Source organism: Histoplasma capsulatum, assembly GCF_000150115.1.
Source record: "Histoplasma capsulatum G186AR genomic scaffold supercont2.11, whole genome shotgun sequence".
NCBI lineage: Eukaryota > Fungi > Ascomycota > Eurotiomycetes > Onygenales > Ajellomycetaceae > Histoplasma > Histoplasma capsulatum.
The window spans coordinates 763684-790625 of record NW_025544811.1 but is presented as its reverse complement, the minus strand read 5'-3'; the positions used below and the strand labels follow the sequence as shown (position 1 = coordinate 790625).

Here is a 26942-nt window from a genome sequence, read left to right as displayed (position 1 = left end):
CAGCCAATTTGCAGCCAGGCAGAGGCTGCACTAACAATCCATGTCATGCCAAACGACGCATCTTCTGTGGTCTCGAACTCTGAGATTGGCTTGATTTCCGCTTAGAGTTGTCACATGCAGTACATCGTTGCGTTCCAGGAGAGTCATGATGTGGGTTGCCAAAAGGAGACAAAAATCCCTGCTCCTTAATGAAGGAGTTGACAGTGTCGGGAAACCCACTGATCTTCCGGCGTTGCTTCCTATCTAATTCCATATATATGATGATTTCCTCATCAAGATGCCGCACCTCAAATGATATTTTTTTGGCATAGCGTTTGCAGCAGGAACAGATATCCTTCTCACCAAGGAAATAGCCAAGGAATTCACTCTCTGTGGCAAAGCACATTTGCTGTGACCCATGAAGCAGGTTGAGGGGCGGCAATATGGACTTGACGGGTGGTCGGCAGCGAATGGTTCCCCGGCAGTGTAGGTTCCCATCGTTGCTTTCTGGAATGGTGTCAAGTACAAAATAGAAAGTTGAGATAAGGAGCGCAGATGCTGCCTCTGCCGCCATTCTAGCAACCCCCGGCTGAAGAATGACAAGATCACGGTAGAGATCGATGTCATTTATGTTATCAATAGCCGCAGCCATACCTTTTAATGGGACATTCAGTCGAATATGATCCTGCTTCGCATCGTCGTCCAGCTGACTAACTAAATCCTTCCACTTTTTCTCGCCATCCAGAGAAGAGAGCCAGGCATTGAGAGCACGGCGGGCGAAGCCGTCCTTGAATACATTCCGGAAGTACGGCGCGACTTGACTCTGTGGGCAGTTCTCTTGTACTCCTGTACCAATCGAGACTAGCAATGCTAATGCCTTCTTTGCTGGCCAGATGTGACGGCTCACCTGGCGGGCAATCCATGCCGGATTATTTTCCCTGAGTCCACCGTCTTGGAAGGTTCCTATCAAATCGGTATAGGGAGGGAATACACTTGAGATCTACTGTTAGAATGTTGGAGGAAAACAGAGGGGGTAGGATGCCATACGATGGAGCCGCAGAGGTTGCCCGGGCGCTGTTACATCATCAGCTAGATCACTCGTTATACTAGTATGGTTGGCCACCTACGCTTGCCACAGGAATGGGTCGTTTTCATGCTCGGGTCTGACCAACTCGTAACCTGTGCTATTGTCAGAAGGGCTGGAGAGCAAAGGAATCAACTTACCACACTGCTCATCATAGACCTCTGCACCGTTGAAATTTCCAAACACAAAAGTTGAAGTCTCCTGTGAGATGTTTGTCGCCACCACTCCAACTTTTGTCCGGGATATCAGAGCTCCGGTGCTGTCAGGGCCCGCTGCGTCGAAAATCCGATGAGATCCGCCTAGGCTTTCCCTTAACACAGACTCAAGGATAGCGGCATCGTAAAGCCCGTCACATAGCCACCAGGTGAGCCACTTGAGTAACGCCCCCAGTAAAGAATGGCGGAGGAGCCACTCAAATACCCTTCCTATTATTGAGTGGCGGAAGCACGCGAGTGAGACCTGCCGCCTTTCTCGAAAGACTCTTCGAGCGAGGCGGTCAAATGCCTCGGAGCAGGAACGCACATCCCAGAGCAGATGTGCCAGAGGTAGCCCGATTATCCCTCCTGTGCCCAGTCAGCAATCTGAAAGGTGAAATCAGCCAAAGAAAGTTTTCACCGGAGCTGGTTCCCATTATAAGATCAAACACATCAGTTACAGGACAAGCTCCCAGCTTCTCCTGTAACAGAAGGAGAATTTCAAGTGGAATGACACCACGGACTCCACCACCATCAATAGCCAAAATGCTCACGCGTTTCGTGGGCGGCACAAGATCAATAACAAGAGGGACTCGTGACAGACAAAAAATACAGAGCTTCAGTGTGAAACGATACTCCACATCTGATGCCGGTTGCGCAAACCTCAGAACACAGGTATCACAGAGACTGTGGCCACAGTTTGGGCGGTGTTGTGGCCTTCGAGTTTGACACCATAGACATGTCCGGTTGGATTTTACTTGGCACAGGAGACCACTCCGCGACATAACTTCCAGCTTGTGCAGCTCGATTGATGAACGCTCCTCTCTCTCCAGGGATGAGAACATCCTATCCATTTCGCTCCGAACCAGCTCACAAACTCTCTTGGGGTTCAGAGAGGTTGTCCGCGACCTTTTCGAGAGCAATTGAAGTGCCTGGATAATTGGGGTGCGGTATAGATGCTCAAAGACCAGATTGGGATCCGACACTGCATCATTAGCAGAATTTGCAAATGGAAGATAGAGGGACACTCACAGTGGGCTCGGGGGGGATAGTTATCAGTGATCATTGCTGAAGCCATGGAAGGTGTCAGATCCTCAATAGGAATCCCTGCTTTGGATCCAAGTTCAAGGTAGGTTGCAAGATGGCTGCTCAAGCCTGGGGAAAGCTCATTCCCAGTGCGCATCGCTCTGACATGATCAAATGACTCAAGTACCGTGGCTGCGGTGTGTTCGATAGCCGCTTGAAAGAGGGTCTTGAGATGAAATGCTTTAAATCTGGCTCGGTGGGCAGAGCGCATGTTCGTAATATGGTCAGCTTGATGTTGAAGGACACCTTTCAACCGGCAATAGCGAGTTGGTGTGCTTGCACGATGTGTTTCACAGATTTTATCCAGGGACACCACCCGTATATCGGAGAACGCATTTGACATGTGACCGCGGTTGGCAGATATGTTGCGGTTAAAGTCGTTGATCTGAGGAATGCTAGAATGGATAATAACTAGCACTACCGGACGCACCTGGACTGGGAGGATGGAGGCGGAACCGACCTTTGCAGCAAAGATGAGGAAATCTGCAATGCAATCGAGTCCTGGAAAGTCATCCGCAAATATACAGACAATGTCAGTAAAGAGAAAAAGAAGCCGGGCGTAAAGCAGGGGAAGGATTTCGTTGTCTGTGAATGTTGACCGGACAATGGGATATATCCTTCCCTGCTTGCCAGGTGATATATGCTGTGGTTTAATATCTGTGATCAGATTGCCATCAGCAAGGAAGATCGGCATATCTGAAGCCTCCTTGCCTATGTCACTTCGAAGGTTGACAGTTGCATTGGATCTGGTCCGTTTTATATTGTTCATGAAGAGTGCATTGAGCGCTTCATCTTTGATGTTTTGGCCAATAAAAAGGTATAGCATTGGGTGTTGTTTCTCTGGGTCTTTTAACTCCTTCACCAGCCGTGAAAGACGACCACGATCCCTTATGCTAAACTCTCCATGATCATCCATGATGACATCAAGCCAACCCGCGTCCTCTCTTCGTCGCATGATGTGCTTGCAGATTTTTGAACAAAAAGAGTATTTCTACTTTATACTTATCAAATATATATGTTTATATATTTTCCGTGGTTTTGCCTTTTTATTTAGTTCAGTCTTCATTCTCAAAGTTATTTTTGATTTAACAAACACTGAGATTAATATTATGTTAAATGCCAGCAGAAATTACCTGTAATAACAAGGTAGTTAACTGCAAAAACATTTAGAACTTTCAGCTTGCAGCTTGCAAAAATAGAAAAGATGTTTACAACAAAACTTTACCAATAAACTCATTTTTATAATATCAATATGAAGAAACTAATAACTATTCTTTTTATATTTGTATATGTGAAAGCACCTGTTAGCAATCATCTTGCGTAACCATCGCCCGTTCACCCGCTCACGTGCCCACGCGCGCCTACGAGAGTGTTGGGGGGTTTGGATTGGTCCCCTCCAGCATGGCGCTGGTGGTGATCGAGCTCTTTTGCCCCAGTGGCCTAACAGTTCTCCTCTTCGCGATTCCGCCCCCGCGTAACCCCTAACATTCTTCCGCTCCGCGCTCCACTATGGCGCGACCTCCGATATTCTCCCGTTCCGATCCTCCTCTAAGAACCCCTGATTCCTCCATCTCCATCTCCATCTCCCCTTTTCTTAATTGATTTGTAATCTGTGATTAGAATAGTGCTTAGTCCGTTGGTACGCCCGTTGCAGGTAGATCGTACAACCGTGCAGGTGGTACAAACGGCACAATCCGCAACCAAAGTATTGCCTAGTCAATCGGTAGCATGCCAGCTACAATATGTAATAGAAGACTAGAGGTTGTTTAAAAATCAACTAAAAAATTGTCATTTAATATAAAATTGAAATAATTTCTATTTTAATCTATAAGTCACATGACCATTGAACCAGTCGTTCTTGAATAAAACTAAATTGTAACTTTCTATTTAAAGTATCTTTATTCCTCACTTTTTCTTAGCTCTTTTCTCATTTTATGCTCATGTGCTTGTTTGACCTGTCTCAGCTTTTGAAACTTGTAAAGGAAAAAAAGACTTGCAGTAACAGTAGTTGACAACCCAGTGATGGTTATAGTGGCTGTAGCCATTATTGACCAATCACCACTTTGAGCAGTGTAAACATTGATCAAGGAGGTAAGCAGCCCAGCAAATGAGTTTAGAAGACCTGGGCTAAGTTTAGTCAGTAGTTTTCTGCACACAGTAATACAAGCAAAGTATTCATTTTTAAATACTGACAGAAAAAGACGATTGATAAGCCAAATATAATTGTTTCTCCAAGTTCTTCCAAGCCACAACATTCCCACTGCTCCAAAGAAGAACAAAATACTTGCAATAAAAAGCAAAGGAGGGTTTTGAATAGTATTCAAAATTGCCTGTTCTATACCATGTTGATCAAGATGATTTTGTATAGTATTAGATTTCTGAAGAGATGTGAATGTTCCAGGAACAATCAAATAACCTGCAAGAAGAATCCAATTGAATAGTCCAGCACAAAAATTATGATTCCAGGGAATATTATCCAAATCTAACAGCATCTGAACATATACTGTATCTTCACTCATAGTTTTACTTAAGTTTCTTCTCAAATCAGCATTATCACAAATATAGATAAAAAGGAAAGAAAGAAAGAAAGAGTATAATAATGATTTATTTATAATGCAAGACAAGAATTATTAAATGAGCGCTAGTTGAAAAATCTTTCATACCTTGTATCATTATATAAAGAATGAGCTTGATTTTCAACTCTGCTTTGCTGTTGCAAGCTTATATATTTCAAATATATAAATAAATAGAGCTTTTATTAAATTAAGTAAATAAGCAGAAATAAAGGCTTTTCAAAAACTCAACTCTCATTATCATCATTTAATAACAAAATGATTATTTCATCTATGAAAAGTCAATGTTTCAAAGAAGTACATTTTTGATTTAAAAGTATTTTAAAGACTTTTATTAATGCAATCAAACTCTGAGCTAGATTCAAATCAATTTAGTTGCAAGCGATATTATGTGCAAGCTGATATAAAAAATTATAAAATTGAAAATACATCAAGAGCAGATTTTAGAGAAATGTAAAATAAATCTTAATAAGTTTTAATATATTTACTATCAGCTTGCATATTTGTATAAATTAAAGAAATTCACTTCACACATCAATGTACTTTTTCTACTTTAAATTAACATTTATCTGTTTTGAATATAAATGAGTACTGTTATTTTACTTAAGTTGAATTGAAGAATAGTCTGTCTAATGAGGTTAGTATAATTCTATGAATATAAAAGCAACTTGAATGCTAATGATTTCTTCAGAAACGGAAGTGAAAATCAATATAGAAGAGGTCAACTTTCATTGGCTGTTGACAAAGAATCTATAACAGAGATAGTTAAGTTGATAAATGAGAATAATATTAAAGAGAGGGATAGCACTGGAAGAACTGCTCTATCTCACGCAGCTATGATGGGCCGTGTTGATGCTGTTGAATTGTTGCTTAATTCTGGAGCTGTGCTGGATTGTGTTGACTACATTGGAAGATCACCATTGAGCTGGGCAGCAGAAAGTGGCTCACTTGCTGTGGTTAAATTGTTGATTGACAGGGGAGCCAATGTGAATCTGAAGGATGTGAAAGGGACTGGACCACTTGGCTGGGCGCACCTGGCTGGACGTGGTCCAGACATCTGTGCTATTAAGAAAATTCTTCAAGAGCATGGTGCAAGTAGGGCTAGAGAGATTTGGCTCCCTCGGCTATGGCTTCTTATAAGAATCTGGAGGAAAATTGTCCCAGGCATTTCTCCCCCAAAACCACCACAGAAGTAGTTTAAACTTCAAGATCAATGCTGTGATCTGTTAGATTTTAAAGAAAATGACTTTATTCTGCTCTGCTTTTTTTCATTTATTATAACTTTTCATAATGTCAGATTCATGGGTCTAACTCTCAAGAAGTTATATATTGTGCATAGACTCCAATAATAAAGACCTCATTATGAAGGATTGTATCAAGTTATGAGATATTTATCACTGCTGAATGCATGTTGGAGATATTTTGTGATACTTTGTCAGTACTGCCTTGCTTGCTCCGCACCTCCCTCGCTTGTATAATCGAGCATTCCCTTATAAAATACTACGTTTTTATCATGTAATTATCTGTGAGGGGTGATAACAGTGTGAAGAGTGAATAGTAGAAGATAGTTTATAGTGTGGATAATAGTAGTAATACAATAATAGATAGTAGCTAATCGCTAAGGAAGAAAAGAAGAAAAGAAAGAAGAAGATGTGTGGAGTACATGCAAGCATATATATATACATATAGAAATAGTGGTAGCGAGAACATAGCAATAAGATAGCAATAATAAGCGAGAATATAAGGAAATAGTAAGCGAGTGCATTACATTATCGGAGTTATCATAGTCAAATCAATATTCTATCGATATTCAGTATTTGAATCAATATTAGGACATTACCCAGTTCCGGCGATCTGCTAGAGAGTGTTCAAAAAACTAGTGCTTCAATTTTTGACTAGAAAAACCTTGTCAAGAACTTGGTAAGTTCTGCTATCAAAGATTCGAGAAGATTTGAGCAGCAGCATGAATGTCCAGCTATATAAAACTTAGCCATGCTCAGTACTATCCCTTGCGTATATCTAGACATGACCTTCCCTATAAATACTGCCCACTTTTCATGTAATTAGTGGAGTTATAATAAGCAATTCAATTATTCTATCGATATTCAGTATTTGGGGCAATATTCGGACTTTATTAGTTTCGACAAACCTTCAGCAGTTGATTGTTTTTCTGTTTTTTCTCCTTTAACCTTCTAACAACAAACTTGACATAATCTCTTAGCCAGAATACAATACTAAATACAAAATAAATGTGTTCATTAATAGTATGTCTTATTAACTATTCAAATTTAATCTCTATTCACTATAACTTAGAATTTATTAGATATTAATATTCTTTTGCTCATCTTGAGCTGGCACTGATGGCTTGAATGATAAAAATTGGCTGTTGGAAGGGATCAAGGGAAGGATAAGCCAAATGACTGCAAGCTAAAAGAAGTGCAAGCTGAAATAAAGCTGACTGTGTAGAATAAATGTATAAAAGCCAAGTAGAGTTGCTACATAGCTGATTACTTGATTTATCAGTTGATATCAATTATGATTTTTTAACTATATCAAAATTGGCTGGCACTATAATTATTGCAATACATCCAATTCCACAGAAGTGAGCCATATATGCTTTTCAGCTCTTCTCCTTCTTCCTTCAGTTCTGGGAAACCAGCAACGCGAAATATAATGCAGCCCAAAAGGGCGAGGCATTGGTTCTACTATATTGAAGCTGTGGCCACGCCCGCTGTGGGCTGGGCCACACCACCACACCCATGGATATATATATCACTATGAGTGCAACCATTTAACAAATGGTTATATTGGCTTTTGGCTATGAATAATCTAGTGGTTACAGTGATGAGATATATCAAAGATGATATCTAGCAATGCATTGCTTCCTAATAATCAACAAGCTCTAATTACAAATCAAATGAGTATGATTGGTGCGTGTACATTGTAACACTAGTATAAAAAACCCATTTGACACATTTGTCACTATAGGCTGCCGTGATGCCGTACTGTCAGATGTCAGCAAGCGCTATAGCTTTGAGCGTGATTTGAATTTATAAGTGAATAGATTCAGCGGCTGCATCTGTGGAAGCAATCAATAGAATTTAGACTCAATTACTTTTCAAAAAAAAATTAGTGATGATCTTGAATTTAAATATAATCTACAACAAAATCTTTTGTTTATTCAATGCTTATTCTCCAGTTTCCCTTGTTTTTCTCCTTTCACCTCCCTAGAATTCTGATATTCCATGTAGTTCTCGCACGTTGTTCGGGACGGAGGGGGGTAATGCATCTCCTGTTTCTGTAAGAGCTGCATCTTTCCAGAATTGTACTGGATATCACTCACTATATCTTTATCTGATGGTGGAAAGTGGATGCTCGAATCAGATTTGTTAAAGTTAACTGTGAAGTACCGATTGTCTTCATGGATGAGAAGGTAGACACCTTTGCAACGACAGTCATCGAAATAGCTATACAGCATACGCCGTAGTGTGCCTTTCCGTCGGTAACGCATCTGCACGAGGCTACGGCGCTCGGTCCATGGCTTCTTGACACGCTTTGAGTTTGATGCCTTCATAATGTAGCAATTAATTCCAATTAAGATGAAGGATCTGAGACTTGATAATTATCACTTGGCATTATGAGAAGAGATTTCAATTTATAGCTACGAGCGAGTGTAATACAGTGGCCTCCATTGAGTGCTAATGTCGCTTTTTAAAGGTGTACTTCTGTTGAATGTAGTTGTTTTGCCGCGGTGCTTGCATGCTTGGACCTATGATCTGCGATCCGAAACCGTGGCCCATGCCATTTGACTCGCGATTTAACTCGGCCATGATTTACAATCCGAAACCGTGCGCCTGTCACGGTTGGGAAAAATTAAAGCAATTGCAGAAGTTATACCAGCGACTTGTCAGAAGATAGTATGCTGAAGAAACGGAGAAAGCCATGAGAAAATCTCAAATCTCAAACAAGGCAACACAGAAACTGATGAATGTTCTCCACCAATATGCTGAAGGAGTACTGGAACTTATAAAAAATCACAAAAATCAAGTGAACTGATATGGGTGCAGATGAGCTTGAGGATATTTTGACTGAATTTCCTTCAGAATTTGAGTTTATCAAACCACTTTACAGAGCTTTATGAGACATTCTGTCGGAGCTGGATAATGTCCGAATATTGACCTAAATACTGAATATCGATAGATAATTGAATTGACTATGATAACTCTGATAATTATATGATAACTAGGCAGTATTTATAGGGAAGGGATCAGAGGAATTATTGTTGACACCCCGCAAGACCCAAAACTTATACAATCCCATTATCAAGGTACGACGATGCAAGTGAAGACCACTCTGAGGACAAAAAATGCAGACATTATGATTAAGAAGGTATCTCATTTCGGCCGTGTTTGAACTGCGTCTCCCAGAGGAAGAGATTATCTTTCTATAGAGTAGCTAGACATCTCCAATAATAAAACTTCTGTAGACTCTCTTAATTTCTGATAACTTCTACTAACTTCTTGACCAATGAAGTCCTCTCCATAGAAGTGAATAGAAGGCAGATGAATAAATGACTGTGTATTATAATATCAAATAAAGAAATAGACATCTTCCATTAATTGCGGGTTGATGGCCGAGGACGTAATGTGCTCAGACGTTTCTTTCGTTGCATCTTCGTCTTCCACTTCTTTTTTTTCTCTTCCTCCTTCCACAGTTGGAGCCTTGCATTTTCAGGGAGCCAATTGTCTGGGAGATATGTTTCCACCACATAAAGCACACGGTGAACGTATTTGTTATTTCGCCATACTTTACCTCCAACATGATGAATCTTAAGGCTCTTTTCAACCTGCCATGCCTCACACCAATAGTGACGATTTTCCAATTCGCCATGAACCAAAGGCTCTGTCGTAGCCTCAGAATCCGAGATATTGTCTCTGTCTTTGGATGGGATATCGCCAGAACGTTGGGACTGGTTAGTTCTGTCAACAGACAGGTGTGTGGGGAGGATGTTGAGAGAAGCTGCAGTCTTGAGTGAGAAATAGAAGTAGAAGGATGGAGATGGGGTAAGCCTTACCAGAGGCATAGGTTTGGAAGGGTGCCTTCTGGAGAAAATCGCCCAACATCTCGCGATAAGCTGGGAGAGTGGATTGCTGCGCACCGGACAACAAAAGTTGACTGGGTAGTGGTAGAGGGTCATCAGCTCCTTGCCTATCCATGCTGAGGATGCAGATGCAGAGTAGAGAATATTTCAAGTAAGACGGGCGGATATTGAAGTAGGAAAAAAATTTGGACAAGGGCGAAGGCTGTTTTCAAATGAGAGGGGAAGAGCCTTTTGTAACCTTTTATATCTCAAACCCCATGTTTGTTGAACTGGCCGCACCATCTGTCAGCCATCCCTTCCACCTGGCTCATACTTCCTGAAGCTCAAGGCTTCTCCGGTACTCATCTCACTGCGCCCTCTTACAAAAGAGCACAGGGATAAGAATGCTTCTGCACTGGTTCTGGCGCAAATGATTGGCTGCGGGTGTAGTTCCATCAATTACATGCCAGCCCCATGTCCCTTGTCTTATCGACTGGAGGAGAGCATTGAAGTTTGCCGGTTGAACCTGGAGTTTTAGCAGGGGTGAGGAAAGCACTGATTTAGTATAATTCCTTCTAGTCGATGTTGGTGGGATGAGAGCCCAAGTTTGTTTGATCTGTCGCCCACCTTGCTGCACCCTTTGGACAGAAACCAGCATTGGCCAGAGCATGAACTGCATTTGTCATTTTCCCCCAATTTGCTTTCGTGAAAGGCCTTATGGGATTGCCAAACTACACTCGTGGGTGGGTGTAAGCCTCGATGCAGGTCGCACCCCGGATATTGCTTTTAGGCTGGGTGTTTTCACTTAAGAGTGGAGACATCCATGGGCTCAAGCACCGAGGCGAAGCCGGGCTCTGGCATACGTGGTTGGGTGAAGCTCGGCCTTTCTGATGCATGCCACCCCCTTGCTCCTTGTCCCTGGCCCCATTGATTGTAGGAACAGATTTGAGTTGTTTGCTAATTCGACTTCTAGCGCGTTGCCAGGGGTAAAAAAAGGGGTTGATTGGATGGACTGATTGATATTGACGCATGAGTGTGTGGCCAGGAGCACTTCTACATTGGTCCACCCCATCAATGCAACTCCCCCGTGCCTCCTGGATCGAGATCGAGGAGAAATGAGCATCCTCCTCATCTCACAACATGGCTACCTTCATGTACTATATCACCTCCCCTGGACCTGCCGATGGTTCTCTCTCATCTCGGCTGCACACAGTGCATCTCCCGGAAGCGTGCACTTCTGATCCTCGGTTTGAAGAGCCCCAGCACCTCCTTCCAATGCTCATGCCCATGCCCATGTCCCTTCTCTGCATCCGGTGACCTCTCCAAGGATGTAGCAAGTGAGATGGGTGCCGATTTTTCTGCGATGCCATCCACCGTCTCTGGTCTTGATGACATTAACCGAGATGATTGGATCCTGACTCTTCCTCAGCTGTTATTCCCCCACCGTCACTTCACTGTCGGATTTCTCCGACGGCCCCATCGAGGAGGCTTACCCGCGTTGCCAATGACCCACCCAATTGAGGAGAGTCAACTTCTCCCCTGGTCCCTGACTATTGCGAAGACATCAAAGGAGCTGTTAGTCCAATGATTCCATAGAGGCTGTCCCACGCCCGGGCAAAGAATACCACGAAGTCCACCGATCGGAGCAAGCTGGCCCCTTGGTGTCCGACTGTTGGGAAGGCGATGCATGGAGAAAGACGCTAGATAAGCAGGAATACATCCTCTTGCCTCTTTCTCAGTGTATAAGGGAGACAGGGATGAAATGTACCAGATAGCAGAATGGATAGATGACAAGAAGCACAGAGATATGACACATAAAGAAGGTCATGGAAGTACTCGTGTTCTGCTGTAAGGCTCAGCACTCACTCTGTGAAAACCATTTCTCACATCTCACTCCCGCAGAAGACCCAATCATAATTGATGATTCAATGAGTCCCACTGACATGCCCTGCTGTTCCGATTGGTTTGTCGCCATTCCATCCCTCCGACGAAATGTAAAGAGGGTTCTTGGGGGTTATGAAGTGCATGCCAAGATGACACTGGATGATATGTAGAAGTATGGAGGTTTGAAGCTGCTGGCAGATTTCTGGAACTATCATCAGATGTAAGAGGGTTGATCCTTGGTTGGTTGTTTATCTATCTAGTGGCGAGCTAATATATGTGTGCGGGTCACGTGGGATAGGGCTTGTGTAGTGTTGGGGGGATTGGGTTGGGTGATTCGTACCCTCTATACCACCACGGCGCTGGTGGTGATTGAGCTCTTTTGCCCTAGTGGCCTAATATGTAGTAGCTCCAACATCAGGCGAGGTCACGTGGATTATATCAACGCTGACCAATGGAGATGGCCCATTCTCGCAAAACCTTGTCTATTTTTTACATTTGTATATGGCCAAGTGAACAGCCAAAGCTTGAAGAATGGGTGGTAAGCGCGCAGGTTTGGCACCACCGGGCGTGACTCAAGATGAGGCTGGCAATTATTACCTTCACATAGTAGTAGGGGGTTGTCTAGGAGGTCGCGCTGCGGCATGGGGCTCCTAAAATCGGATCTGAAGGTTGGAAGTCATTCCGGCCTAATCTCGTGAATATGACAGAGGCAACCACTTCCAAAGCACTGAATGCGATCCGCGGCTGCATTCGGAAATCTGGCTTTATGATTATTTGTCTGAGGCGTCGGGGTCGCAAGGTGAGGTGCCAACTGGCTATAGACTAGTGCAGTTTCAACATAACGCCACAATGGATTCGTAAATCTTTTCTGCGCTAGCCATTTTGCAGGGGGATTGTTACCAGCAGTCCTTCTGTTATACTAGCAATTTATATCACTTTGAGGAGGGGTAAGAACACAAAAACATAATCTTTCACAAACTCAGCGAGGAATTATTGATTTCCACCTGTCTAACGCATTGATACCTGATCTACCCACATTTCATAGTTCAGTGCTTGTTTGGCTGGATGTACCGAAGAAGGAATCAAAATGAGTATTCATTTGCCAAACTTCACTAGGATCTTCTTGTTCAGATCACATGAATAGATTTTTGCCCCTCAAGCGATATTTTACTTTCATCATCGCTCACTTCTCCCTCCGGCTCTATACTTAAAGCTTCGAGCTTCATTCTTGTTCACCTAGGGGACCTTCTTTATCCAACCGGCACATTCTCACAACATAGCAACTAAGGTAAATACAATCTCAACCTTCTTATCTATCACACGTACCACAGCTGAAAGGCGCCCGTTCAGGTAACGGTGCGATACATTCTTCTCAGAACACCTGCTCGCTGTCCTGATCTCGCTACACCTGCAAAAGACCGGTATGTAAATACTGTCTGCTGGGTGATATTTTCTTGGAAACTGAAGTTCGAATTAGAACAGATAGACAAGAGTTCCTTTTCGCAAAAAGGGCCAGGATGCCAAGGAGTGAACGTGATAAGAAATTCTTGAAGGAAACAGCCAAAGACATGGTAAGCAATGTTATTACTCTACATTGACGATATAACTGTCTGACTCCTGTCCAGATAGCAGGCGACGATGACGTAGAACTCGCACTGGAGGAAACAACTGGGGAAGAAGATTTTAAGTACGAAAAGTCACCAAATGTTTGTGGAGTTGTTGTCGATAAGGGCAGCGGACGTGGGTATGCGCAGATAACTGGAGGAGGTAAAGATCCTCGCATTATCTATACAGGTCGCGGTGAATCTGGCTGTGTCAAGGCCGAGATATTGGCGGGACAGACATGTATGCTATACGGGCGATCTACGGTTCTGTATATCCTTCCTCGTTCTACTTAGAGACCAATCCGCTGCCGTTCGCTTTCCATAGCATGTTCGATCAGATCTTGGCACATTTCCCTTGATATCTCAATCGACGGCGATTCGTTTTCATCATCTGGAATCCTTATTGCCAAGGCAACATATCGCCCTTGGTTCTTTTCCAGAAAACTCAGAAGATCATTATGTTGTAACTTTGTGCGATATGGGGGTGAAACTAGCTCTGATCAGCCCAATTTGAATCATCAATAGACCAATTTCTCATACAAGTGTTTTCTCTTAGTGGCAGGATAAGATTAAAGGATTTGGACTCATACTAGTTTTTGAGGCTGGACGCTTCAGGCGCTTCCTTGATGGATCAATAGACACGGTGTCTATCCGCTGGGGATTAATCAGCTGAGGATCTGTTATACGATATCAGCCTTCATCAATCACAAAGACAGGTTTAACGGACCGTCCTTGAGTGGAATCTGGTAATCATTGGCAAGTGACTCCAGCGCTGAGCAACCTAAGAGGCTCTTGTTTTCCTTGACATAACCCACAAGACCAGTTCTCTCATCCTCGGCTAGATGGGCTACTCGTTGTTTTCCGAGGCTCGCAGCACATAGCACAACAAGTCCACGGTCGCAGAGGCGTAGAATGTCATGCAAAAACAGCTGATAAACACTCAACTCACGAGTACACTGTGGTGATTTCAAGATGCTAATAGCATCTCGAACATGCTGTGGACCACGCCCAGCCAAGCGTTCCAAAATCTTAATTGTTTCAGCATCTCTTTGTAGTTTTTGACTGCATGTGTCAATTGCATTCTGTTTGTTATTAGACTTTTCCCTCTCCTGCTCAATGTCTGCCATCAGGAAAAATGGGTATCATTCAAAACTTGTCTTGCTGCAGTTTGAGTGAAGTTTGCGATAAGATTGACTGAGTTTGGGAAAGTTTGTTTTTCCTTTCAAGAGTTGGAGGGATTTTGATAAGATCAGTGGTAAGAGCAATTAAAAAGAGGAAGTTTGACAGAAGTGGAGATAAAATGAACCACATTAGCAAGAAGTTGGACTTTGATTGTGGTTCTTTTGGGACAAGTTTAAGAATTTAGTGAAAATTGATGGTAAAGTACAAAATGTTGAGAAGTTTGATAGAAGTTGGTGAAAATCTGCGGAAGTTAGGCAGAAGTTTGTAAGACATTCAACTGAAGCATCGCGCTACTGCATAATTACATTACACCTCTCCCTTTGTAATTTACAAAGCATTTTTTCTTTTCTTTACAACGAAACATCAACTGCGAATTAGAGCATCCAGACAAAAACCCTGTCTACCAGTCGGACACGCGAATGTAACCAATGATAGATGAACGGATGTTCTTCAAAGCTATGCCTATGTACAACGGAACGATCCGCAAGGACAGAGTTTCTCATTCAGTACACGTTCATGCTACATTATTGACATTGTTATTGCAAGCTCGATTAATTGCCAATCGCCTGCATAGGTCATCCTGTACTGCTTCTCCTGCAAGTTCGCTACGCAGAGCGGACGACGGCAAGCTTCTCCAGCAACGGGTTTTTGGATTGCTAGTCGACAGGGTCGAGACTATGCTGCGGCACAGGTTTATGCATATCTAAATTGGGAGGGCGACAGCCATCCCCTCCCGTGTCCGCATGGTCCAGCGGAAGTGGAAGGCGACGAAAGAATAGGTGCCAGGAGTGTTGACAAAGTGGCATATAAGGAGGCACAATTCCCTCTGAAATCCTAAGGCAATTAACAGACATTCAATTAACAGACATTCAAGACTCCCGAAAGACATGACAAGCCAATCTCCTCAGCCCAGTTTCTAAGACCATCAACTATCACCATGTCCAAAGCAATAAAGCTCAATGGCAAGGCCTCTGCCACTACTCCGCCGGCTGGAACGCCTCCATGCACCCCCATCAATGAAAGTCCTCAGCAGAGCATGGCACCAGAAGATGAGTATCAGCATTCTCAATCGAGAGAACTCATAGAGGCTCTTCACGAAGCCAGGGTGGAACAAGGTAATTGATATCTCAACTGGAGACTGAGATCATATGCTGACGTGTGTTCAGAGATGGATAATGCTTCTAAGCTGAAGCCGCAAGAGCAGGAGATATCCTTATCATGCAATCCCAAAACTGAATCGCCCGTGCTTATGGATAAATATATGCCCGATATACCACCAACTTGGATGGAATGTGATCCCATATTTATGGATAAGGAGAACGTTGATTTCGATCCTGCGATGAAAGAATGTTGTGAGATGAGATATTCACCTGAAGCCAGCAAAGAAAGGGGAAAGGTGAAGAATTATGCCAGGGCATGTGCAATTATCAACCCCACAGACTCTTTTGAGGACCTTACAGAGAGCACCCAAGTGCACAATGCATGATCCACCATGGAAGTCCGGCCGACCCAATGCGTTCTTCTGTCTCAACTTTATGGTTTTATAATGGAAAGTTTGATGTGAATGATCAATCCGGGAGGCCCTGGTGTTTAGTTTGATGAGAAGTTAATTAGGAGTTTGCCTTCTCGACCAGACAGACTGGAGAGATTCCTATTTTTTTCCGGCTCCCATGTTTGTGGAGGTCGTCTACCAGGTGTTATTATTCCCTTCATCGGCAATTGTATCTAGTTACTTGCTATAATGCTAAATCTTGATGAGTTCGTCTGTTATCCGGTACGGAATCGGCCTTGTTTGATATTGTGCTGTAGTTCGATAATCGTAAACACCGCTAGCCATGCATCAACGGGCGCGGAGGTTGTACTGTGGATGTCATAGAAATCTCCCTCTGTTCATAGACACCGTTTCTCCTAGCATGTTCAATGCACCCTCATCTGATCGATGAACTGTCCCTGCAATATGTTGCGCCATCGGCCAGTTCCCAGAGTTGGACATGATGGCAATTGGTGTACTTTTAGCAGATGAGAAACGCTCCTTTACGCACAATCTTGAGTCATTTTTCTGGGTACCATTCTGGATATGTACATTACGAAGGGCCAGGCGAAGGCAAGGTGGTTGAAGAGTTCAAGAATGGAATTTTCACGGAGGCACTAGTGAAAGCAAAGAAGTGACCTTTTCAAGGATCCAACCCGCTTTTTCATCGGGCGCCTGTCTATGTCTGACCGGTGAAAGTCTATGATCAGAACCCGGTGCAGTTCGTTATTCCATAACATGTTGGCAGACCGCAGGTCTTTATGTACCACTCCCAGCATGCGGATTTCCCTCTTCGACCTGGAAATCTCACGACTTAGCACTTCCTTGTCTTTGACGTTCTCTATACTTTCCCCCGCCCAACCCATGAGAAGCATGTGGCGGATGTCCCCAGCACCATGGAGGAAAAGGAACAATTTCAAATCAATCATCCCCAGAAATACAGGGACAGCAGAACCCTGTGCTTTCTGAAGAACCTGGTATATTTCTGATTGGACCCCTGACATAGAGCTGGCCATGCTCAATACCTTCATTGATGCCAAAAAACGGGGCTTGGAGACAGAGAACGGCAATTACAAAAGTGTTGTTTGGCCTTCAATTGTTGATGCTGTCAGTCAGCATACGGTTATTGCTGTACAGGAACCTATTCCCAAAGAGGAAATCAGGGTCCGAATCCTGTAATTAATTATTATTTGTCGGAACTAATGAAGTCCGAATATTGCCCCAAATACTGAATATTGATAATATTAATTGAATTGCTTATTATAACTCCCTTAATTACATGAAAAGTAGGCAGTATTTATAAGAAAGGTCATGCCTAGATATACACAAGAGATAGTTCTGAGCATTGTTAAGTTTTATCTAGTAGGACATTCATGCTGCTGCTCGAATCTTCTCGAATCCTTGATAGTAGAACTTACCAAGTTCTCAACATTATTGCGTTTTTAGAGGATTTGATGTAGCACGGGGGAGTGCTCTCACTTAAAAAATATGACCATTTAGCTCTCTCTCTCTTTTCTTTTCTTTCTTTCCCCCTTAGTTTTCTCTATCCTTGAACAAATTACTCTCTCTTTCAGCATTACCACTCCTCCGTGCCAATTCCCAGAGGCCTGGACCTGTTGGCTCATCCTCAACACCACATTCTTATAATTCAAGCCATGGACCTCCGCGCTCCAATTTAGTGTCTCTGAGTCCCACAGTCCTCACCTTCAGCCCACTGAGCCAGCTGTTTCATCAACAAAACATTTCTCCGCACAGAACATTGTCAACACCTCTCGATGGCACCCTGCTGTGTCACATGCCCAAAATACCCCGTCAAATCCCTCCCACATAAATTCTACCGCCGAATATCGCTACATCAAGCTATATCAACCCTAGTGCTGTTCTTCATTGTTCCACTGCCTTCCGTTTGTGCTGTACTAGCATTGATATCTTCTAGGAGAATGACACAATGTGGGGGGAGCTGGGCAAACAAACTGCTCAGGCGGCTGTTGTTGATGCTTGAAAGATTGAGTACATAGATATCCAGCCCAAAACGCCCGGCGACAGATAAGCTGAAACTGGACTTCCCGGTTCCAGGAGGCCCATACAGCAGGAACCCTTTTCGATAGGGAATCCCACATCTGGCATACCAGCCTTGAGCTCGCTCGTTCAGGAAACCTTCAATATCTTAGGAGATCGGCGATTAGCTTTGAATATAAGAGATTGCTATCTTATTAATATTGCGTACTGCTCTTGTAGCCCTTGTAGTGTACCTCTTACAATTCCAATCGCTCTAAACCTGTCTGAGTGGTCCGTTGTTACGCACGCCCTACAACAAGAATTCGCAATGTTAGTTAGGCAAGATGGTTTCCACACGCGCAAGATCTTTTGAGAATCAACCTAAATCCTCTACCGCCTCCGACGATCATAATGCTCGATTGCAACAGTTGAATGGGCACAACAACGCCTCAACGAGTTGGAAGCGCAATTCGTGAAGATTCTTCCCGACCAACCCAGGATGTCGCCGTAGAACCACCGCCTAACCAAGCCGCAAGTAGTATAGATGACGATAACGAAACGCCGCCGAGATTAGAGATTAAGGATTACTAGAGAGGAAAGAATATGTTAGAATTTAAGGACTACAAAGATCGCATGTTGACTCTCTCGCCACCGCCGATATTATTGAAAGGAACAATGCAAGATAAATGACACCAAACTCTACCTTGATGCTCACGTTAAGCAGAAATGGCTAAATTTTGTATCATTGTATGAGAGACACAAAGGAACGACGCCGTTAACGTTCGACGACATGTTATCACACCTAGAGACGATCCACAGAACCAGTGCTGATTAGCGAGCCAGAGATTCCAGGAAGCAACAGGAGTGGCAGTCGATACGTGATTTCTCTAAATATCTCGAGGATTGGGAGTACTACTGTACTTACCCCCATATAACGAAGAACAGAGTATGGATAACCTGCGTAGTAAAGCGTTGAAGGTGCTACGCACTGAGCTAGATCGACGCAACGATGAACCTCAGAACTATGAAGGAACTCCTTCAGAAGTTACAGACAATCGAGGAAAATATGCCAGGACGATGTGCTATTCGTAAAGGTAGATCTGTGATATTCGTAGGAAATCAGCATCGTCCTGATAGATCAGCAACCGCCGAAACAAGAGGAAATGAGAGGGACAAACGGATTTGACAGATACCCCAGCTCATATGAATGAGATCATGCAGGCAAATATTTAAAGAAACGCAGAAATCTGCTTTCTTCAGAATGGTAACAGCTCTTGTTATCATCAGTTTCACCAGCTTCCAAAGGAAATTATCCCAACCAACTAACTCTAGTGTGTGCATTTGTAATGTAGCACATCTAGTTATCAATCCAGTATTATTCAATTTCTAACTTTCTCCTCAGATGCTCTGAGACAATCCCTGCTGGATGCTTCATTCAATTTCAGACACCCCAGTGATCTTCCATCCATTCCCTGTCGTGAGAAAATGACCCTTCACCACCAGCTTTCCTCTATATATATGATCCTTTGCCCGGTGAACTTGATTTCTCTCCATCTTTATCTTTCTCTCTTCTGTTCATGTCTCAACCAACCGTCTTCGATGGCCCTAACCTATTAATGGGAAACCTATGATGACCTAGAGTGTATGTTTGACGCCTCTGTTTCAAAGAGAAAAAGACCTACTGCAGACCCTTGCAAATGCACCTGCGCCGTCTCACTGGATTGCCCGAGGGCTGCGAGGGATGGCGTGTTGGACTGATTGCCCCAGGGCTTCCCATCCCCAAATGCAAACACAAACTTACAGGCCCAAAGCCCGCCCGCGAATCGCAGACGTGAGTATACAGCTCCCCATGGCCCCTCCCCCTCCTGCCAACGCGTTTTTACAAATGTATCATGTTCGGATAATCAAAAAAGCGCAACTAACACCTCCAATCTCAGCTTCCGCTACATCTCAATGAAAGAAAGAGGCTGTCTCCAAAGATCAGCTGATGATTCTCTTGCTCCTGATGCTCTTCAAAAGTGCATCCATCACCCCAGAAATCGAGCGCTCTGGCATCTTTGAACAAATGCGAGGACACGTCCAACAACTCCAATTCTACGACATCGATACAGCTTTACCTTCCATTTTTGAAAAATTCATGGACCCCACCACTGGCCATCAGTTTCAACAGCCAGTTTCATGCAAGGAAATAACTAAAGGTAATGGCCGCGGGAAACATTGCCAACACTGACGTGAAGGAGGTCATTCCTAATACTATTTCTAATGGAATCGACATGGATCCGATAGAGCTACCCATAAGACACCACAAATTTTATATCACTTCTTTAACTTGCAAAGTATCAGGATTCATACTCCCAAATATTTTGCTTATGGACTGGCGAATACTCTACATCCCACACTCTACAATCAGCACAACATTGTAGTGATGGTGAAAACACACTTGTCAAGGGTTGCAAAGTCACCATGCCACGCGCTCCGAGGCGCGGAGAATTAATTAAGGGAGCTTGGCCGAATGCTATACCGCCAAATGAAGCTATTCTACAGGCATATCATGAATCTTTTCAGGAATTGGGGAATAAAACTATGGAAGCAGTATCAGAGACAGTAAAACCTTCAGGACCCCCGAAAGGATATCACAGAGTTTTCCAGGGGAAGAAAATCAGCCCCCTCTTCCTCCACTTCCTTTGACTTCTGTTCCTCCATCCAGCCCACCCTCTCTTCCGAATACAAAGGGTTTCTGACCAGCCCGCCACGACACCGACGCGAAGCCAAAGAAGTCCACTGACTCCAGTCTGAATCTCCAATGGGACAGCCAATTTCTTCAATGTGGACTTACACTATCTCATGTCATCTTATTTCAACCACACAAACCTGCCAAAGCAGAGGCACTTGGGTTTCTGTGGGCTTTTGTTCTTAGCATCTCTTTCCGAAGATGGATAGGAATGCTGTTGGATCATTGAGCTAGCCTCAGCAGAGCTAGGTGGTGGGTTGGATGGCCATGCCTGCTGTGGGCCAAGCCACACCACCACGCCCACGAGTATAATATTTCAACAATAGCCGAAACCAGTTACGGCCACACCCCAGGTCGTGGAAGATCGATGGACATACATATCAGTCTAATTGCCTCCTAGCAACTATTCAGCAGTTTCAACAACCAGTTTCATGCGAGGAAATAATTCCTGTGTTGGGATTGTTGGTTCTGCAGTTTCAGAAGTATGTACGAACTTTCGAGAGATAAAATGCATGATCATGTGAAGGAGATTGTTTCTAATACTAATGGAATTGACATAGATCCGATGGCTACCCATAACCACAAATTTTATATCACTTCTTTAACACGCAAAGTATCGGGATTAACACTCCTAAATAAGCCGCTACGTACGTGAGGTCTTTGCCGCCCAGCCCGGCGGTTCGTCCACATCTAATAGAATTTATGCGACAAGATACCTAATCCTCATTGACTTCAAGAAAGATTTTACTTTCCATGATTGTTACATGGGATCATTTTTGGTTCTTCTATTCGAGCTCCAAGACGGCCATGCTTTGCAATTAACTTGATTTGTTTCCTCACTGCAACAATCAAAACATTTCTCCACAGTCTAGTAGAATATCTCAGAGCCAACCCTCCTTATCCCACGCGCGCCCCAAGCATTCTTTGTCCATACTAGCCACAATGTTCTGATCATTCAACTTTTCAAGAGCACCGTGCAACAGAATATTGTCAACACCTCTCGACGGCACCCTGCTGTGTCGCATGCCCAAAATACCCCGTCAAATCACTCCCACATAAATTCTACCGCCGAATATCGCTACATCAAGCTATATCAACCCTAGTCAAATCTACAAAGCAGCACAGGCGGAAGCGGAAGCTGAAAGGCTGAAGCAAAAACAGAAGGAAGTCAAGAAATGGAGTGAAATAGAGAGTTAAAGGGAGGAAGAGAGACAGGTACAGGTTGTGAGAGAGATAGTGGAGATGGAGGAAAATCGGAATCAAGCTACTGATGCCAAAATTGATCAAAAGATGGACAGAAAATATCCCATGATAGCAAGTGCGACACTTTCATCGATGGGCTGTCTCCCATCCCACTGCTTTCACCAATTCATCCAATTCATCCATCTGTCTAGTATCATCTTTTCTCAGATCACCGATCTCAAGTGTCTTGATATGTCCAGCCAGGGAATCTTTATTGTTGGGTAAATGTCTCCCTCGACGGACGGGTCGACAGATTGTCTGTAACCCAGGTTTGGGTAAATGTCCCCTCAATGGGGATGGAGATGGAGATGGAGATGAATACAGTGTAGCAAGATGCCCAGGTGATCCAACAGCTACACCATGTCAAACACCCCAAGGCCCCTGCCTGAGAGCAACCCCTGTGCTGTTTACTCCGCCAACTGCCAGTCGCCCGTCTTCCTTCACGTTGCTTCTTTGTTTTCTTGATGAGAATGCAGCACAAGGCAAAAAAAACTTCTAGGATGATAAAATTGCCACTTTGTTAAGAGATATGAATGTTGTCATGCCTGCCTATCTAAATGACCCGCAAAATACTGTCAAACAAACAATTGACAAATCCACAATTGAGTGGAATTAACTACTCTGCGTACATCCTTTTATTACCCGAGACGAGCCTGCCGTAGCTTATAGGCTAGACATGGATGTTAAACTTGATAATAACAATGATAATTGCCTGAGATATTATCCCATTTATGCCATCTGCCATTCGTCGTCGGTTACCCGGCTGCCCTCGGACTGGAATAAATTGAACTTAGACACAGACATAACTGAAAATGCGATTGGAAATAAAAGGGAGATTTACCAGCATATTTTCTGCCTTCCGCACTATAAGGAGGCAAGCTTCTACTGCTGCCCTCTCTTCCTGTAACCGTTTGATTTCAGTGATCCTCTCAGAATCCTTGCCGTCAGGTGGGGTTTTTTCCATTTTCTTGATGTTTTGTTGTGTCCCAACTCCGCTTTCCCCCTGAGGACTGTCTTTGCCAACCGTAACCCAATATTGGGCGTTAACAAGAACTCGAGTACCAGTAGGCAGATCACTCATTCTTGCTTGAGGATTTCTTTGCAGCAGCTCCTCGAGAGTGATGCAGACTAGCTTGTCAGCTCCGCATGAAGCACCGGGCGAGTTTTGCTGTGGATAACACTCGGACATCGTGTCTTGTACCATGTCAGACCAATTTATTAACATAAGAAGGTTGTTGTACAGTTTTCTAACCTTTTGGTGTTCACCTTTGGCATTAAGGAGCTTTGTTTCGCGGGAATTTGACTGGCAAATTTGAGCTTGCAGAATGGCAGGAGGTTGGGTGGATGAAACACAACAATCGAAGGAGGGGGCATTCATCTCCAGGCGCCTTTGATGTGCTGGGCTGCATTAGTGGTAATCTAAATCGATGTTGATTCCTTATCTCAGCCTCTCTTCTCGATATTTTCAGATTAGCGCGATCAACTAAACTCCTTTAGACTTCTGTCAAGTCCTGCTAACTTCTGGACCAATCAATTACTCCACACGTGCTCGCAACATCAATATATTAGTAATTGAACTTCTGCATTGTTCTGTTAGGTCACTGAGGCAAAAGAGCTCTCTCACACAAGCGCCATGCTGGTAGGGACGAACCAATCCAAACCCCCCCAACAGATAACGTTGTTGTTCATTATTAAACTAATTACGCGAGAGCAACACAATATGTTGGGGGGATTGGGTTGGGTGATTCGTACCCTCTATACCACCACGGCGCTGGTGGTGATTGAGCTCTTTTGCCCTAGTTTATCTCAGCGAGCTCAGACCCTCTATTGGCTCGGTTGCAGCAGCATGACACTAAACTACTTTAGTTACAAGTCATGTGCTCAGAGCAGAGGGTCTGAGAAGTGTGGAGATTCTTGAGATTTTCATAGATTCTTCAAATTTCTCAACTTTGACTTTCAATTACACAACAGTCATATATCTTTGAGATTTGTAAACTACCTTAGGTTGTAGCTAAAGAGAAGGAGAATATAAATATATAATTTTTATATTAAAAAAATCAATATTTAATATAGATGTATCTTGTTGAAAATGGTCACTTTATTTCTTGTTGAAATCAAGTAAATAGCAAATCCTTCCCGTGTTCAAAAAAAAATGGGTCAACTTTGAGGTGATACTTCATATCTAAGAAATGGGAATATGAAAATAAAAATTGATACCATCACAAGAACATTGATTTCTCTAGGTCCTAAGGTGGTACAGAGATGCTGAATAGATGGAGTTGGTTTGCTTTCCTCACCCATACACAAGGTATAGAGCAAATCGTTCCCGTGTTGCTAACAAACTGGAACCGTTTTTTCAGACGCTTCGCAGGATAATTGCACATCATGTGATATGACTATTTTGGGTTAGTTGATTACTTATTTTAGATTAGCTTCTTTAAAAAGTGACTAATCATCAAATCAGTGTTAAAACAGCAATTATCCTGCGAAGCGTCTGAGCTTGCTGAGATAAGCCCTAGTGGCCTAATACAATATGTGTGGGATGGTTGATCTTGTTATTGTTGTGGTCGCTAGCTAACTATATAGGGGTAATCACGTGCGGTGGAGGGCCACCTGGGCAACTAGTGCCCAACAATATATTAGGCCACTAGGGCAAAAGAGCTCAATCACCACCAGCGCCATGGTGGTATAGAGGGTACGAATCACCCAACCCAATCCCCCCAACACCTCCCCTCGGACCCACTCTACCATCCGGCCAGCTGGGGGAACCTGGCTCTTCCTAAGTTCCACTACCCTACTGCCATTGGTCCTTGGTGGCCTGGGGTCTTCCTGGGTGCCTAACCACCAATCTCCCCCATCTTGGCAAGAGAATGTGCATTAGTAAGGGATATTCCTCTGGCCTTGGTCTGATTCGAACCTGTGATAGCATGTTGGCACACCCTGTAGCAGTCGCGCTTACACGGGCTCATAACCTATTAGGCCACTAGGGCAAAAGAGCTCAATCACCACCAGCGCCATGGTGGTATAGAGGGTACGAATCACCCAACCCAATCCCCCCAACACAATATGCTAGGGGGCACGTGATAGGGTAGCCGTAGTACCCACTAACACAATGTCGACCCCACCAGCAATAGATGTATTTCCGGTATTGACGCGGAAAATGTTAAACTGACAAACTGATTCCTCAACCCCATACCCTGGAGCCCTCCGGCTCCCAAACACGCAGATATCTTTTTATTTGAGTTGGACAGGAGAAACAGGGATTACTATCTAGGTGGCCCGGGACATCTGCTATTTGGGGAATCACAAATTCGACACAACGATTTCATAGTTTTATTTGAGACAGGTGTATCAAATCTATTTAACAGAAGTCCTTTCTCCGATCTGAGCATGACTACTTCTTCCTTGGCTTTTTGAATTGCTCGGGTGGCTGCTCAGGCACCTGAGTGAAGGAGGTGGATGGGGTGATATCTGCTGAACCGATGAAGCTTGGTTGGCGGTCGTCATCCTCAAAGGATTCAGCATTTGACCGCTGAGAGAACTGAAGTTCCGTCATACGCCAATACTAGACCAGGAGCCCATCATGCCCCCACACTCATACTCTGCACACTCATACTCTGCCTTGGGTCTTCATAAGATAGTTGCGCTCCAACATGCAAGTTATATATACTTGGGAAAAACTACAGCTGCATTTTGCCCAATTGCTTGGAGAGGAAAGGCAACTGCTCTGTCGAACACAAACTAGCGAGATTTAATTGTGGAGTCCGCATGGATGATGTATTTTAATTACATGAAACCTATCGTGTGAGTGAGCAAGTGGTTAGAAACCCTGTTTACTCAGATTGTTTATCCTGAGAAGAAAGCACGCCAATCCAAATTACCTGAAATTCAACCAACACTCAGCTCAGGCAACCTTGCCATAACCCGTATTGCGCACTATTATATACGAGGCCTGTTGGATGTCTGTAAATGATCTAACCAGATCCTCCACTTCGAAATCCAATACAGCGACCCTCCCGTCCCAGCCAGTTTTTCAAGCGTAGCCAATTGATCACGGGATTTGAGCTCCAGCTCATGCTGTCCCTGGCGGCGCAAAATATCGCAGATGGAGAGAAGAATTGTACGTGTCGTATGGCCCTTTGTCAAAGTGAATTTATCGACAGCTTGCATTGCCTCTGTCCAACACTGAAACACTCCCTCCCAATCGGAGTTGATGTGAAATACCTTTGCTCGTGTAATGGCGAGGCGCATCTTCTCCATCTTCAGAAGGTCTGGCTTTGATTTGACCTCTGAACAGATCATCCCCACTTCCGCATATCATCCTTGAGCAAATAGGCATTCTGCCAGAGCCAGTTTCAAAAGATCCGGCCGAGACACCTGATTTTGTCGTGCGATTTCCGTGCGAATACAATGTTCGGCGTTCGCTGGGTGTTCAAGTTCTCGTAATGTGTCAGCGAGATTACACACAAGATCGCATCGATCTTCGTCAAAGAAGAGGTTCCGGGTCGATATTTTTCTGGTGTTTAAAGAGAGTTATCTAGGGGGCGCGTTAGCGGCGTTATAACATGAACCCCCCGGATAACCGAGTTATATGGGGGGGGTCTGCTTGGCATGTTATCTTGGCGGTTATTGGAGCTCCGTACAAGATGATTGGCTGAAGAAAATTAGTATGGGTAAAAATCAATTGCTATAGATCTGACTAGCTAGCTAGCTACCTTCTATCTATCTATATGACCTGCTTGGCTTCACCATATGGGCTACTAGTCCTAGACAC

General features: G+C 43.8%; 12 protein-coding genes across 12 annotated transcripts; 4 read left to right on the top strand and 8 right to left on the bottom strand.

The window, feature by feature from the left end:
* Positions 1-43: 43 nt before the first annotated feature.
* Positions 44-3298, bottom strand: HCBG_07275 (phospholipase; the record flags this gene model as incomplete). Its single annotated transcript, XM_045434324.1, has 5 exons — positions 44-942; positions 1107-1178; positions 1679-1849; positions 2290-2728; positions 2774-3298. The coding sequence occupies 5 exons, from the start codon at positions 3296-3298 to the stop codon at positions 44-46; spliced, it is 2106 nt and encodes a 701-aa protein (XP_045285115.1).
* Positions 3299-5755: 2457 nt separating this feature from the next.
* On the top strand, positions 5756-6112 carry HCBG_07274 (uncharacterized protein; the record flags this gene model as incomplete). Its single annotated transcript, XM_045434323.1, has 1 exon — positions 5756-6112. One exon carries the CDS (start codon positions 5756-5758, stop codon positions 6110-6112), a length of 357 nt encoding a protein of 118 aa, XP_045285114.1.
* Positions 6113-8097: 1985 nt separating this feature from the next.
* On the bottom strand, positions 8098-8490 carry HCBG_07273 (uncharacterized protein; the record flags this gene model as incomplete). Its single annotated transcript, XM_045434322.1, has 1 exon — positions 8098-8490. One exon carries the CDS (start codon positions 8488-8490, stop codon positions 8098-8100), a length of 393 nt encoding a protein of 130 aa, XP_045285113.1.
* A 1041-nt stretch (positions 8491-9531) lies between these two features.
* On the bottom strand, positions 9532-10132 carry HCBG_07272 (uncharacterized protein; the record flags this gene model as incomplete). Its single annotated transcript, XM_045434321.1, has 2 exons — positions 9532-9935; positions 9991-10132. The coding sequence occupies 2 exons, from the start codon at positions 10130-10132 to the stop codon at positions 9532-9534; spliced, it is 546 nt and encodes a 181-aa protein (XP_045285112.1).
* Positions 10133-11179: 1047 nt separating this feature from the next.
* On the top strand, positions 11180-11584 carry HCBG_07271 (uncharacterized protein; the record flags this gene model as incomplete). Its single annotated transcript, XM_045434320.1, has 1 exon — positions 11180-11584. The coding sequence occupies one exon, from the start codon at positions 11180-11182 to the stop codon at positions 11582-11584; it is 405 nt and encodes a 134-aa protein (XP_045285111.1).
* Positions 11585-12580: 996 nt separating this feature from the next.
* Positions 12581-13778, top strand: HCBG_07270 (uncharacterized protein; the record flags this gene model as incomplete). The annotated part of the gene is made up of 5 exons (XM_045434319.1): positions 12581-12679; positions 13121-13168; positions 13231-13301; positions 13358-13451; positions 13506-13778. The coding sequence occupies 5 exons, from the start codon at positions 12581-12583 to the stop codon at positions 13776-13778; spliced, it is 585 nt and encodes a 194-aa protein (XP_045285110.1).
* Positions 13779-14036: 258 nt separating this feature from the next.
* Positions 14037-14611, bottom strand: HCBG_07269 (uncharacterized protein; the record flags this gene model as incomplete). Its single annotated transcript, XM_045434318.1, has 2 exons — positions 14037-14161; positions 14212-14611. The coding sequence occupies 2 exons, from the start codon at positions 14609-14611 to the stop codon at positions 14037-14039; spliced, it is 525 nt and encodes a 174-aa protein (XP_045285109.1).
* A 992-nt stretch (positions 14612-15603) lies between these two features.
* On the top strand, positions 15604-16152 carry HCBG_07268 (uncharacterized protein; the record flags this gene model as incomplete). The annotated part of the gene is made up of 2 exons (XM_045434317.1): positions 15604-15781; positions 15833-16152. 2 exons carry the CDS (start codon positions 15604-15606, stop codon positions 16150-16152), a joined length of 498 nt encoding a protein of 165 aa, XP_045285108.1.
* A 384-nt stretch (positions 16153-16536) lies between these two features.
* Positions 16537-17213, bottom strand: HCBG_07267 (uncharacterized protein; the record flags this gene model as incomplete). The annotated part of the gene is made up of 2 exons (XM_045434316.1): positions 16537-16675; positions 16888-17213. The coding sequence occupies 2 exons, from the start codon at positions 17211-17213 to the stop codon at positions 16537-16539; spliced, it is 465 nt and encodes a 154-aa protein (XP_045285107.1).
* An 839-nt stretch (positions 17214-18052) lies between these two features.
* HCBG_07266 (uncharacterized protein) lies at positions 18053-18987 on the bottom strand (the record flags this gene model as incomplete). Its single annotated transcript, XM_045434315.1, has 3 exons — positions 18053-18354; positions 18450-18505; positions 18911-18987. 3 exons carry the CDS (start codon positions 18985-18987, stop codon positions 18053-18055), a joined length of 435 nt encoding a protein of 144 aa, XP_045285106.1.
* A 3674-nt stretch (positions 18988-22661) lies between these two features.
* On the bottom strand, positions 22662-23498 carry HCBG_07265 (uncharacterized protein; the record flags this gene model as incomplete). Its single annotated transcript, XM_045434314.1, has 3 exons — positions 22662-22942; positions 23010-23362; positions 23421-23498. 2 exons carry the CDS (start codon positions 23355-23357, stop codon positions 22898-22900), a joined length of 393 nt encoding a protein of 130 aa, XP_045285105.1.
* Positions 23499-26067: 2569 nt separating this feature from the next.
* HCBG_07264 (uncharacterized protein) lies at positions 26068-26419 on the bottom strand (the record flags this gene model as incomplete). Its single annotated transcript, XM_045434313.1, has 2 exons — positions 26068-26104; positions 26148-26419. The coding sequence occupies 2 exons, from the start codon at positions 26417-26419 to the stop codon at positions 26068-26070; spliced, it is 309 nt and encodes a 102-aa protein (XP_045285104.1).
* Between the last annotated feature and the right edge of the window lie 523 nt (positions 26420-26942).